We start from the raw sequence: 14,778 nt of genomic DNA, 5'->3' as shown, positions 1-14,778 counted from the left end.
TTACCGAGGAAGCATCTCCCGCAAATCGGCGAAAACGTATCCCACAGCAGCCCAAAACGCGGCACACAGATCCAGATCTCGGCTGTTCTCTGCGGTAACGGTGTCCGCGCGGGAGTGGTGGTAGTCGAAGTAACGCTCGTTGCGGTTTAGGAGTGTAGACGCCGGAACGCCGAGCTTCGCCAAGTTCAGAACGTCAGAGCCCCGCTGTCCCGCGTCCTCTAGCCGTGTGGCGCCAATGGGAGCTAGTAGCGACAGCACGCGCTGGAGAATGCAGCGCGTAACCTTGTTCTTGCTTTTCGTGGTGAGGCCGAGCGGCGCGAAAGTGCCCGAGTCGGACTCGAGCGCCAGCGAGACGTTGCCCATCTCTTTCCGGTGCTTGCGCGCGAACTCGGCTGAACCGATCAGGCCATTCTCTTCGGAAGTGAAAAGCACCAGCCGCAGTGTGCGTCGTGGCCTCCGCGGGAGTTGGCGCGCAAGGGCCATCGCCGCTAGGCCAATATAGACGCCGCCCCCGTCGTCAACCACGCCCTGGCCAACGTCCCAAGTGTCTGTGTGAGCTCCCAGGATCACGAACTGAAACAGACGGGAGGGTTTTCGATTACCCTAAGCAATTGCTGAATTATGTTCCAAATTTACGCGCTTCACTGCGACATGAAAAATTGTTCGCGCAATTTGGTTCGCAATTGTTACTCGGAATGAAACGGCATCTGTCTTTGCGTTGCTGGGTTGGCTGCGTGAAATCTAGAGCAATTTTATTTATTTATTTATTTATTTATTTATTTATTTATTTATTTATTTATTTATTTATTTATTTATTTCTGCAATTTACAGTTGTAGTCACGGCAAACGCGCATTTTAAGACACACAAACCAGAATACAGCAAGAGCGGCAAAAGTGAACAGCGAACATTGCATCTAAATAGCTGATACCACGACATAAAAAAAGAACACTCATCGTTATACAGAATCTACCCTGGTACTCGTAATCCTTCCTCTCATGAGCCTCCAGTACAGGAGATCTTTGAAATGGGCATCCACGCGCATAAGCACTGCGGAATCCTCCCCTCTGCGGAGTGGAGGGAGCAATGGAGTGGAGCAGGTTCTCAGAATGCTTCCCCTATGTATACGCTCTGTAAGGGTGTTCCAGTCAGTCAAGGTACGATCAAACAAGGAAACCTTGAGGGCATCCGTCTTTGCATCGTACAGTGTTAGCCACCTTGGGTGGTGTTGCTGCGTGCGTCTTGTAGCGAGGGCGGTTATGTACAGTGAGGGATCGATAGCCAATGCATGGTTAGTAAGCGCGCAGAGGAAACGGAAACGAAGTTTCTGTCTTCTTAAATTATGTCTGAGAATGTATGGCTTTGCATTGCTTGTTGTGCAGTAAAGTGGTGCTGAACATTCGCGTGTTACTGCCAATTTGTTTCGAACTTGAATAATTAATGTTTGGACTGAATAGAACAACAGTCACCGGCTTCAATATTACCCCTGTCGTTGTGCGCACCGAGTATGATCTTTTCCTAGCATTGTAATGCTTGTGCTGGGTGGCATGCTTCGTTGCGCACTCGCACATTTCCACTGCAGACAATTAAGCCTATTACGTAATTGACCCCTGTGACATGACTGACGCAGTAGACCTTCGATTTTACATCGAAGAAGGATCTTTAACCTCCTCAACACTTTCAAACCTCCTCTACTGTAACATTTCATCCTCTCCCTAGCCTTTTCAGAGTGTTCCGTGGCTCTAGTGCTGCCCTACCTTTCCACATTCCTGTTAGCTTCGACATTTTCGCCTGCTTCACTGGCCCCAAAGCTGCCCTTGCACAACAGTGCTACTAGCCTTATTAAGGTTCCCTTTAACAGTAGACAGTGACTCCACAGACATGGTGGAGTGCATGTCTCAGCTCTTCACGAGAGCTTCCATGTACCAGGACTTTCCTTCTTCTGGTTCTTAATACAGGTAATGTATTTTGTCGCTGGGGTTATTACTGGTGAAGGCTTATTGCAAATTCGGGTGAGGTGGGGGACGCACAAAGATAGGGCATTCATCGCATGATAGAAGGCTTGCGGGCTTCAAGCGAAACTGTTACGTATTATGAACGCAGCCGAATAAGACATGTGCAGAGGAATCGATTCATGGCAATGCTGAGAAGTACAATGCAAGGTGCTTTTGGTAAATAATAACTCGCTCTGAGCGCCTATCAACGAGAAACGTCGCAAATTGTCCGTCGTGTCTTTGCATAGATAACGTGATGTAGCTCACGCATTGAGCACTGGGTGTATTTGGAGTGGAATTTTACTTGACTCAGCGGCAGGGAAGCACAACCACGAACCAGTGCCCACTTAAAGCTCCTATTTCCCCTCCCACCCTCCTGCTATTCTTCTATCATTTCCCCTACAAATCTGCTCCCCCATCCCTCTATCTTGTTGCGTATATTTCCACTCACTCCATTATAGTTTGCACATCCAATTACTCTCCTTCCTACGCACCGGTACCCTTTTCTCTTCCACATTTCTCAAGCCTTCCCTCACGCAGAGGCTTGACTCCCCTCCGGCGTCAGCCCTTTCCCCAACCCTCGTTCAGTTCTTCCCCTCTCATCTGATCCAAGATTGGTATCCTGCACCGTTTTCCTCTATCGTTTTTCACTCCTTTTATGTTCCTCTCTCATGCCGCTCTACTATTCACCTTTTTATTTCTTCTGTCCCCTTCGCGCCTTTTGTTATCATTCCCGCTTCCTCACCCCAAACCTCCCTTTCCATATCTCTGCTTCTACAGTTTTTCCTCCACCTCTCCTTTCTCCTTAAATTTTCTTTCTACTCCTCTCCACCTTAGTGCCTTAATTTTTACTTACCACAACCACCCCTTTCCCACCACCACCTCAAGCTTCCCTACGTACTTTGCCCCGGCCCCCCACTCAACCGTTACTTTCTTGTTCATCCTTTCCCTCTCCTCTTTTCTTCTCCCTCAGACTGACGTTCCATTCTCTCACTCTTTATTCTAGTTCTCTCCTCTTCACTACACTACTTGCCTCCTCTTATATCACGGCCGTACAGGTGGACCATCCATTTAACCTGCCACTAGACCGTAAACGCAATAGCGGTCATACAAGGACTAGATGGAGGGATCGGCTACGAAAATTTGGTGGGAAAGGGTCGACTCATCTAGAACTCGATACACGTGGCTGGAGATTCTTGGGAGAGCCATTCATCCTGCAGTGGACACAGCCAGGCTGAAGAAGATGATGATGATTATTACGATGATGATGGTCGTAACACCGCACCAGTTAGTATTCTTTATCCTCCCCGTGCCCTGACTATCCCCAACTTGAACCGCGCTCCCCGCCACCCCTGCACCGTTTTCCTCACCGTACTCACTTTTGTCTGCCCACTACAGTTTCGTCTGCCCGCTACAGAGCAACATGATGCCAGGCCATGCGTGCTCTCCCCATACGCTAACACGCGCGGAGACGTGGAAGACAGACGCGGGTTTTGATTCAGCGGCTGGAGAGGGCGAGGGCGTGTTTTGGATACGAAAACGGATTAAGCTTAAACGGAGCACCGACTTCGCTTTTTCCGACGGGCCCTTAATGTCCCTCATTCACCGGGCGCAGTGTAAGTGGCACGGTGAGTTAGCTATTACCCACCGTTCCCCGCGCGCCGGAGCCTGCTGACCCCAGCGGGCGCGATGGCCGGACCCATTTCTTCGGCTTTGTCTGCTTTAGCGGCTGTTGTTTTGGCGCAAATGTTTTGGCGCAGCTTCGCATTCATTGGCGCTTCCTTCGCAAGACTTGATCAACTCGTTTGACAGCACCTCCTGGGTAACCCGGACCCGACGGGATTAAGAGGTTGTACGGCAAAGATACGTTAAGATTTGGTTTGCAGGGAGGAAACCAAAATGTAGAAACCAAATACACACATCTGGCCGCCAGTGAAACGCTAACTTTTGCGCACTGCTTACTACAAATGGGACCGCGTTTTCTATTTTCGTGAATGCCAATTCGGTTGCGTTTTAACAGGCATTACAAAACAAGAAGGGCGCAACTCATTTTGACAAATAGCGATTAAAAAATTTCCCTCAGCTTTCTCGCAATTCTCAAACTTACTTACCTAACTAGTTTAAATCGGCATAAATGAGATTCACTACGCTCACACACCAAATTCTTTCGGTGTTGGCGCATGTCTAGCGTGGTGATGTAGTCCCGAGATAGCACATCAGGGTGGCTGGGTTCCGCTATTTCACCCTTCTAAAGACGCTCCTCTCCGTTTTCTTTTTGCCGACAACGTACGGTCGGGCAACAGCGGCGACATCTGCCGCTGTAGTCCCCCCGCCGTGGTCCACGCTGCTGAGTTTGGGACGCCACCCCTGCGAATCCCAGGTAATGGCTGGTAGAATCTCTTGTTTCACTCTTTGTAGTGCCACGTGAGTAAATTTAAGTTACGTCGCATGGTGACACGCTGATCATGATTGTGGGCTGAAGGTACGCATGGACGATGAGGCGGGCTGTAGTGGAGGTATCCGGATTATTTTGACTACCTAGGGCTGTTTAACGTACATGCGAATATCAACAAATGGGCGCTTATGCAATCCGCATCCATCATTAAAGCAGCCACTGCGGCCAAAATTGAACCAGCGTGATGGGCTGAGCAGTAGAACGCCTTAACCACAGAGCCACCGGGGCGGGCTGATATTGGGATGTATCTCCTAGGTGAATTCCAGGAAATCCACAGGGTACATGTTGAAATCGCTGTTCTCTCCTCATGTACGCCAAAGTCTAGCTGAACAGGCGAAGTTGTCGAGTTGGTAGTATTCTTAACTTACCCTCAGCACTTCGTTTTAAAGATCTTAGGTTTTCCCCGACTCCTGGTAGTGCAATAGAAATATAAGAAATACTGAGGTGTCTCTAAACTTTTCGTCTCGTGCTAATAGCGGAGAGTCAAAATAAGAGATGAATATGCTACGCGTGTTCCTCTGTTGTTTTGGGGTGTTTGGGCGGCTTGTCTTTTCCGTGCAATTCTCAGGTCCACTTACGGAGGAGAAATGGTAGTGGAAGGTGGATACTGTGATGTTCAGCATATTGTCACGTATCCAGAAGCATGTCAGCGAACTTTTGATTGGTGACATCGCAGCCAAGGCGACGACGACGACGAACGAGTGCTACGAGTGCTTCTCGGTCAAGAGTGTTCTTCTCCGCCGCTTCTTCTACTAGCTTCTTCTAGTAAAGCTCACACACACCCCCAAACGCGCATTTGCTGTACGCGACAATATACTTAAGAGCACACACCAAAGGCTGTTGCCCGCAGTTGCAAAACGAAGAGCGTACATCGCATGCATGCATTCCGTTTATGCTAAGAGGTCCTTCTAGCCTTTCGTGTTGAACACGGAGGGACCCCTGGAGTCACGGTGTGTGTCGTCATATTCACCGGAACCTTGTTCCTTGCACTCTTAACCTTGCAACTTTAGCGAAGCTGTGGGGAAAAGTAAGTCTAAAATCCGAATCCAGGCATCCGTTTCCTCCCAGGATGTTTCGCAAGCGCACGCAGCCTTTTGAATACGTTTCACATAGCCATTGAGGGGCTCAGTACCTGTCGTTAGTAGAGGACGTCGTTAAGGCATAACCGAGGCATAGAAAATCCTGGGATGGTCACGGTGGGCTTAAAATTAGCCCGAAGAAAAAGCCGAAAAACGGCACGGCCAGAAGTTTTTCTGGAAGGGCGTGCAGGGGTGGCTGGATTATGTGTTCTTTTATGGTGCCTACTAGCGTTCCCGCTGAAGGAGCCCCACTAGAAGTGCCCCTTTCGCACCCCCACCCTTCTTGTCGTTGGGGTCTCCATGAACGTTTGTTACAGGTTTTGATCCCCAAATGCCGCGGAAAAAAAGAGCAAGCACGAATAGAACAGCGGGGCTGAGGAACAGTGAGAAAAGGTGGGGTTGATGTGGTTGAAAAACGCTTACCTGGTTAGGGTAGACAGAGCCAACGATGTCGGCAACAATGTTTCTGGACACGCCTTTCTTGTGCTCGTTCTTCATTTCAAGGTGGAACACCAAACGGGAGCCTGTTATTCGAGTGAGAATGGGTCCAAAGTGAAAATTTTAAGCATTATTGATTGTAGAAAATAATAACGAGGGCTTAATAAAGTGTATCCAACAGAAACGGGGCAATTGTGCACCATTTCTTGTGATGTACCGCTGGGAAGGTTTGATGCATAATTGCAGCAATACGTGTGTACGATAAGTTAGGTTGGGTTTAGTTAACCGATGACCAACGCACGAGACGCACCAGAAACTGTTTATAGCAAACAAAATCTTTAAAGCGTAATAGAATTTCAAATAAGAACCAGCAATTTAGGCACTGATACAAATGATAACACATATCTTGTTATTCTCCTTCACGCCTTGACCAACAAATCGCAAGCGGCCTTATTCAGAATGTGGACAGTAATTCTGGCTTCCAATCTTTATTTTTGCACTCATCAGAAGGTATTCTGATAACGCCGGCGCTCCTAGTAGGGTTGACAATAAGCAGTTCGGCGTTTTTCCTTGTTCTCAATGACAATGAAATAAGAAGCTGAGATTAAGAGCTTATGCGACCGGGGTGCTGAGATGACGAGAGTACTGTGATTTTGCCACCCAATAATTTCACCATTCAAAAATACTTTTCTGCAAACCTTATCGTGAATCGAGCAAATTAGTTTGCTGTTATGCCTAAGTGATCAAAGCTTACTTTTGGCTTGTTTAACATTCTCAGGAATTTATGAGTATGGACCAAAACGTTATCGGGGAAGAAAGAATCCTGAAGCTACCGTGTTGAGTGACTAAACATGCGTGCATAGAGTTAACGCGGTAGAAGGAATTGCACATCGCTGATGCAGCACTATTTATAGCGGCCGTTCCAGGCATCGAGGTTGAAGCATAAATTATACTGGGTCAAGTATACATCTCGTTCATGATATCAGAATGCAAAGAATTCATCGGGGCACATAAGTTTCCTTACGTGTTTAGAAGGCAATAACCTTCCGATACCAATTAATGACTTCTTAAAAGCTACGTCGTGCATTCATTTCTTCTTTCACTTTTGTTCTTTCTCTTACCCGTCGCGGTGGCTCAGTGCCTAAGGCGTTGCGCTGCTGAGCACGAGGTCGCGGGTTCGATTCCCGGCCGCGGCGGCTGCTTTTCTGATGGAGGCGAAAAGCGAAAACGCCCGTGTGTACGAGATTTAGGCGCACGTAAAAGATACCTAGGTGGTCAAAATTAATCCGGAGCCCTCCACTAAGGCGCGCCTCATCGCCTGCGTTGCGTCGACGCGTTAAACCCTATAATCAATCAATCAATGTTTGTACCTCTTACGGCATGAAGTACGTAATAAGCAGACGGGCACAAGCCATAGCCTCCTTACAATCAAGGTTCTTCGCGGCTAGTTTGCCCTTGTTGTACTCAAGTTCCGTCACGTTCCGGGGTGACGCGGCATGCAGTATTCTACAACTTTTACATTTTCAGTATTCAGTTATCTGAATTTTGTGAAGCGCGCTCATAAGCCGCTGAATGCTCCCGAGTCAGGGACAATCCCCCAAGTGGGTACATGCCTTAAGGAAAGGAACGACAGCAACAACTTTTGTTTTACCGCTCACAACATGTGAAGATAGCAGAGCTGAATGCTGCGTTTAGAGTGCTCCTTTCCGCACGAGCTCGTAATGCGGCCATGACCAGTTGGCGAAACAGGGTTTTAAAGCGAAGCGTTCAGCCTCTCAGTGATGTCGTCTGTATTCGCCGAAAACGCACTGCCGGAAAGCCACCTTTCTCTCCCGCTGATAATGGACCTTTGCCAGATGGTCAGTGCAGAACCAAACCACGAGAAAGAAAGCAGGCGCAGAATAGGACTGGGATGGGGTGCATTCGGCAAGCCTTCGCAAATTATCAAAACTAAAATGCCTCTCTCCCTAAAACGAAAGGTATTCAAGCAATGCGTCCTGCCGGTGGTGACATACGGAGCGGAAGCTTGGCGACTTACTAAAAAATTAGAAAGCAAGCTTAGGTCTGCTCAACCTGCCATGGAACGAATAACGTAAGGCGTAACGCTTAGGGAGAGAAAACGAGCTACCTGGATTAGTGAACAAACTCGTATAGATGATATCATAGTCGAGGATGAGAAACGGAAATGGACTTGTGCTGGCCGTGTGGTACGACGAACGGAGAACAGGTGGACCACAAGGATAACAGAATGGACACCACGAGACGGGGCTAGAAGTGGAAGGATATTAACTCGATAGAGAGAAGAAATAAAAATATTCGAAGGCAATGAATGAACTCGGGCAGCACAGGAGAGAAATGGGTGGAGATCTATTCAGGAGGCATTCATGCCGCGGTGGACCAAAATAGGCTGTCGTTGATGATGGTGATGATAATGGACGTAGGTGAAGTGAAGGAAAATTAATGCGCGTTCCTGGTTTTATTGATTACGTCATTCCAGCACGGGCGACGCAGATTGGACTTCGAGAGGGGTGCATCGAAGTGCGAAATAAGGAATAACATGAACCCCTCGGTCTAACGACGACGGTGGATGAACGCTATGGGAGGAAATCGAATGCTTGTATCAGTGACTCCCCAGAAAAAAAACAATCACAGCGCCCTAAACCGTCCCGGTAAGAAATGCCCGATGTGTATGGCAAGGTGGTGTAATGTGTACCCGCTCGCTTCTGGCCTGGTACGCCTGGTGTTGGACTTGATTTTGGAAAGCTTCCCCTTCCCTCACCGTTCTTATCTAGCCGGTGGGGTAGCTGATTTTTCTACAGTAGAGACCGAACTTCTCTGTTCTTTGCCCTACGTTGCCAAGAAGGCAATGTGTTTCAAACAGCCTTTATATTCATGCTGACATTCAGAAACTCTGCTACACTAATAATTAAGGAGAAGGGAAATACCAAAGACGCTAGGAAGCAAAGAACCATCAGCGTACTCTCGGCTGCCTGTATACCAGCGGTTTACTAAGGTAATAGAGAACCGCACGAACGGCAGCCTCAACAATTAAACAACCCAAAACGGGCTGCGTTTGTGAAACGACATTCGTCAATAAATCACATCTATGCCATCAATCAATGCAACCGTCAGCAGAGTATACTAAACCCCTTCACTTGAAAACTCATATATTTGTTTATTTGTTCATACTGGCAATCCAGTGAGAAGAATTGTCGCGAAGAAAGACAGTCAAATGTATACATCTGCTTGCCAAAGAAGAAAAAATGAAGGTTACAGTTTCACAAATCACAGTTTAACCAGCGCGCATTGAAAAGCGTTTGAATCAGAAGGCACCGCAGCAGTTCTGCAAGCAATAATTGAGCAAGGAGTAAAGGGGGCCTACACAATACTCCCAGGCTACATATATATGACTTTTAAAGGCAGGTTTATCGCTCACAAGTAAAGCAAAATGTTCCCTATCCAAAAGGACGGTTGACACTGAATTACCATCACGCAAAAATTGTTCACAGCTTGTCTAAAGGCGTATTCGGGACGCGTGATTGTGAAAACGTGGGATTGGGGATAAACTGTAAATATTTGAGCCATTTGTGGTGGACAGACGACGTGCGCTTGCTCACTACGTTGGCAGAACACCTGGAAAAATGATTGAGGAACAACAATTCTAAAGAGTGGCCGTGGGGCTCAAAATAAAATGAATGAATCTAAAAAACAATTTATAAACATGCAGAAAACTCCCTTTTAAGCGTAGTTCACAAAAAGATACATCAAGTAGAAGAATTTAACTACCTCGGGCAGGTTGTGACTGCTCATCCCAATCAATTCCGGTGCCTGCTAAATACGGGCTGGACTGTACTCGGTAAGCACTAGCAAATAATAAAAAGGGAGCAAATAATGCAACAATAAAAATGGTGGTAAATAGGCTGGATAATGGGTTGGGGCCCAGAAGGGGCTGCGATAGGACGATCTTTCACAACAGCTCCGTGTTAAGGCAAGCACACGCTCGTGGTCACGCCTGAGAGGTCCCCGCAGTATGTCCTCTGGTGCGCCACGGTGCGCATCAGGCTCAACTCAAAGGTTGCCGCGCTGTACTCTCTTCCACCGCTTCGGACACGAAGCGAACGACCACGTGCGAGCCTACTCAAAGGTAGCCGGACCGGAGGGGCGGTGGGCTGGTCGTGTGAGGTACGTGGCAAAGGATGCCAATGCAGTTATTGCCTTGTGCTTATGTCCTGCACGGCACATTTTTTCAGCCAAGTGTGGGAATGGGGAGGGGCTTGGTTTTTCACCTATTCCTCTTGCTTCTTTAATGATCGCTGAAACAACCAAAGCTGGAACACAACTGCGCCACGAAGAACGTCAGCGAACAGCATATTTGTTATTTTCTACCTCCATTTTGTATTTCGCACCAAAGAGGCGGCTGTCGTTAGTACGTATATGTCGCCTTTCGTGCTGCAAGCAGCTGAGAAGCTTGTACACAAGTACGGACCAATGCAATCTGTACAATAGCAGTCACCACGTTCACCCTACTGGACATGCGTAGTTGTTTACCCTATCTCTTTCCCGTGAGGTTGCACGTACTAGACCTGCACAGTGTGACGTGAAAGCTAATTTGTACTAACCACATGTGTGAGGGGTTGACGGTGGAGGATTTACTCTTCCTACGGAAAAGGTTTCAAAGTGACAACACCGTTTTAAACTTGTGCACCCAAGGGACATGAGCCTGGCAGCTCTCGCGTTTTGGACACTCACCTCGATGCGCCAGCCGCGTGAGAAAGTCGGCGTCCTCGACAGTTAACGTGGCGGCGGGGATTCTTGGTGCGGTGGGTTCATAGTTGAGCCGGCCAGTGTGGGGCGTATACAGTGAACGGGCGGTGCCAGAGCGTACCAGTACAGCTACGGCTCCGTACCTGTGCATTGTGGCAGAAGATAAATTTTAATATCCGAAAACGGAAAATGAAGAGTGAGATACCAAGGTACTGATGGCCGTAACCTGGCAGTGTGTTGAAAGACGCAGTGTGTTAAGAGAGTTCAACATTTATAGAGGGGTTTTACTATTTCATAGGAACCCGACGCGGGCTGCAAACTGCGGGTTTCCTGCTCTGCACGATGCAGATACCGTTAAAGGGGCCCTGAAAGGCATTTTGAGCACACTAAATGAACTAGCGCAATCGCTAGATTGGGTCGCCAACGTCACCTGTGCCAAGTATTACTCTTTTACGCGCAGCGGAAAGCTCACACTTTTGTTGCAAAGTTTGTCGCTTTTTTCTCACCCTTTCCTTCGTGTTTTTGGACGCCGCCATCTTCACATGTCTACATCATCGATTCCCAGATGTTCGTCATGAGCTAGACATCCTGCTATTGGGCGGCTTTTTCACGCACTTCCGGCAAAGAGATGAGTCGTCTGCTCAGCGTCGGCTCGCCGGCTGATCTGCCAGCGGAGTGCCGGAGTGCTTTGACATTTTACGACAAACGAAACAAGTGTAAACAAACGCTTAACCGTTTGTATTGAATGCAACACGGCCATAACACGACATGGATATTCTCTTACCTGAGTACGTACCATAAAGAAAGCGTCTAAGCCCCGTGGCACTTCTTTCGTGCAATCGCAGAGAACGCCCTGAGCCGAATGCCCGGGTTTGACGCGTACATTTTATTCAACTTCAAAACAATCCAGAGATGCGTTTCGTACGAACGCAACGTCACAACATGCGTTGCAAGTCTGAACCGCGATTGACAGACGATGAGTTGCCTCCTCCTGCCCGTCGTAAATTCGGCACTCACCTCACACCCGGTTTGCGGGGACGAGCAGCAAGTCACAACTCTGGCGCGCAAGCGAGAAGGCTTTTAGCCAGGCACACTGCACATACCCCATGCGAGGTTGAGTGGTACGTCGTTCGAGAAAGATAATCCAGACCATGGGAAGCACTATCCACCCGCAGAAGTACAATGTCGCATTTCATCGCGAAACGAACGCGTCCACAACACACAGGAGGCGATGCACACACACACACACAGCTTCGGTCGCTGCATTGGCTTAGCTGCAAGCTTCGTTCGGACAATCAGCGATGCTACGACGATACAGAGCTGCGTGAGGAGGACGTGCTAACCACTTCACGTATTTAAAAACACACGGGCAAAGAACTAGGTTCATCGGAAGCAAAAAATCTTTCCTCCATTATAGTGCCTGAAATATAGTGGCTAGTGTGCCGAGGGCGGGCTCCAGGTGGGCGCCGGGAGCGATGTACGCGGCCGTCTGCCGCTTGGGGCGCTGCCGTGCGGGTGTGTGCGCGTTCATCCGGCCCGAGCAGATCGCGCGGTTACCTCCGAGCTGCGTAGCAGACGGCAGCGGCAGAACTTTCCATTCCCGCTTGCGACGAAAGCGAGCGAAAGCGACGGGAATTCTGTCGCGCAACCAAAATTTGTCCCGACCATTCGACAAAAACGATCGTCGCGCGACAAAGCGACGGAATTCCTGCCGCTCTCACTCGCTTTCGTCGCAAGTGCGAACGGGCCTTTATGCGCAATCTCCGCCCCACATAAAACAAGCTCTTGCTTTTCGCCTGAGCATACGGTTGATATCTGACTACGTTACACTGTGCATGCCAGTGTATTTAAACGATGTCACTAGGTTTGAAACGTACGCGCTCGGCGTGCAGCTTTGCAAACGCAAGCGGTTTCACATACGCACGCTATTTTGCTGCTAATAGAGTTTTAGTACAGCGTTTGTGGCCTTTGCATACGCTAAACGCTAAATTTTTGCGTCCCGCTACGTGACACCGCGATGGGAGTTTTAGTAGAGCGTCCCATCAGTTTTGCGTAGCGACACACTAATGCATACGGCGCCATCTGTCAAATGTTTTCCGAAATGTCTCGCCGGCTGATCTGCTAGCGGAGTGCCGGAGTGTTTGGACATTTTACGACTATCCAAACAAGTGCAAACAAACGCTTTCCCGTCAGTGTTGAATGCAACACATGGGTGCAGCTTGTCAGAACACGGGTTCTCGCTGATCGAGTGCAGCGTTGGTTTGCTCTTCGCCTTCGAGTTCATCGCCGCTGATAAAGCTATCCGATCCGGTGCGTTTTGTGCACGGGTTCTGTGTCGGTTGAAAATGTCTTTTTTCACATGCCGCCGGTAGTAGGAATTACAACCACCGCAAAATAACACCCGGCACCAGCGGGGCCACATCTGAGACCGCGCTTTTTGGATAAACAGTGCGCGGTGCACCAAAGGGAACGAGCGCACGATTCTCCCCACGCGGCTGCGAGTTCGCCGCCGATACCAACTGCAGCCCTGCAGCTACGTACACCGCGAAAGGGCAAGGCCAGGCCGCACACATGCGGCCAGGTCATTCGTTCGCTTTTCCAGCCTGTCTCCATGGTGTCTACAGAGATGAAAAAGCCGAAAGAGCTGGCCCGTAGCAGACGGCAGTCTGTGGGAGCGCAATAGCGGAAGTACGTCACCGCTGAGGAGCGGAGCATCATGGGAGGGGAGGCCAACAGCGAAGAAACAGTTGAAAGGAGGAGGAAATACGGCGCGACGATAATTCGCGGTTTTTGATTTACGATTTCTCAGCTAATACTCATCGCTTTAACAAAATTCTTGCTGGAGGAGATTGCTAATACATTGCTTTATTTGGTTACATGTACATCCATGCATCGGCGGAAGGCATTTCAGGACCCCTTTAAGCCTCGTTATAACGAACACTGATACAGCGAATTATCCGCTATGGCAACCTAAATACAACCTTTGGTTAGTCACGCTTAATTTCAATGGCACTCATTCTTTGCGCTGAAACAAACCGTGAGCGCAGTGCCATATTGAATATAACAAATATTTGACCAGGAGGCTGAGAAGCTACTTGGAAAAATCCTTCGGCATCCAAAACTGCATTAGTATAAAGGTCCTTTTGTTCCTGGACACTGGAAAACTCCAACCTGCTTAGTGCAGTGGGTAGCCACCAGACGAAGATCACATGCTTCATCAAGTAAATAAAGATGTAGGACGGTTTGGCCAAGTAAACCTTGTTTTGTTGTAATTTCACGCACTCATGTTCCGGATCTTTCAGCTTGAAATGCAACAAGAAAAAAGGTAAATGTGCCTTGTTTGTTGTGAGTTAGAAGCTTAAAAATGTATTTTTGTAGCAAATGTTTTTGTTCGAGGCAGATTGTGGATTTCTTGCAGTCCATTTCTAGCTGTAGTGTTATAACGAATATCGGATATTACGAACTGATTTGCTGACCAGATACTATTTCATTATAACGAGGTTCGACTGTACTGTCACATAGTCCTCAAAAAATCTTTCTGCTTCTGAAATCCACCATTTTATAAGCCGTTTGTGGTGTCTTCATTTGTTTATGTATTGATAAATTACAAATTATTTTCTGCCTCACAATGTGCTAACAGTGAAACAGTAATGTAAGACTAGCTTGTTTGTACGGTTGTTTGTACACGACGGGGACAAAGCGCCTGTCGCTTGCCTCCGTCGTGTTAGCGCTCTTTCAAGAATGTCACAATCCTTTCTCCTGATATGGCCAAACCTACTGAATTCACAATTTTCAGCTTTCCTTTCTGACCAGCAATGACATAAGTAGGCATCCTAACTTGCCGTTCTAAGGGAGGACCTTTATTGCCATATCAGCCTTTGTGTTTGGTGGTTTAGCTACGTTTTGCATTTAGCACTGGTACATTTACAAAAGCGGGTTTCGCCTACAGAGCGCGTCACTTGTCCTACGTCAGTCTGGTGTAGGCCGAGCCCTCCGTATGCAGAGAACATGCCTGCCTCTGGAATCAGCTTTTTGTTTTTGCTATAAATT

General features: G+C 48.2%; 1 protein-coding gene across 1 annotated transcript in view; it reads right to left on the bottom strand.

Annotated features, from left to right (window-relative positions):
- The window catches only part of LOC144149091 (carboxypeptidase Q-like), a 35,282-nt gene continuing 20,504 nt past the window's right edge, over positions 1 to 14,778 (bottom strand). The window contains exons 3-5 of the mRNA XM_077680625.1: positions 10,714 to 10,871; positions 5,950 to 6,050; positions 1 to 573 (exon numbers count right to left, since the gene is read on the bottom strand). Coding sequence (XP_077536751.1) covers positions 1 to 573; positions 5,950 to 6,050; positions 10,714 to 10,871 — 832 coding nt within the window. The remainder of the gene's footprint in view (positions 574 to 5,949; positions 6,051 to 10,713; positions 10,872 to 14,778) is intronic.

The sequence above is a fragment of the Haemaphysalis longicornis genome, unplaced genomic scaffold, assembly GCF_048455015.1.
Source record: "Haemaphysalis longicornis isolate Haplotype H1 unplaced genomic scaffold, Haemaphysalis longicornis Haplotype H1 scaffold_8, whole genome shotgun sequence".
NCBI classification, from domain to species: domain Eukaryota; kingdom Metazoa; phylum Arthropoda; class Arachnida; order Ixodida; family Ixodidae; genus Haemaphysalis; species Haemaphysalis longicornis.
The sequence above is the reverse complement of the archived record's forward strand: the minus strand, read 5'-3'. Positions and strand labels throughout refer to the sequence as shown.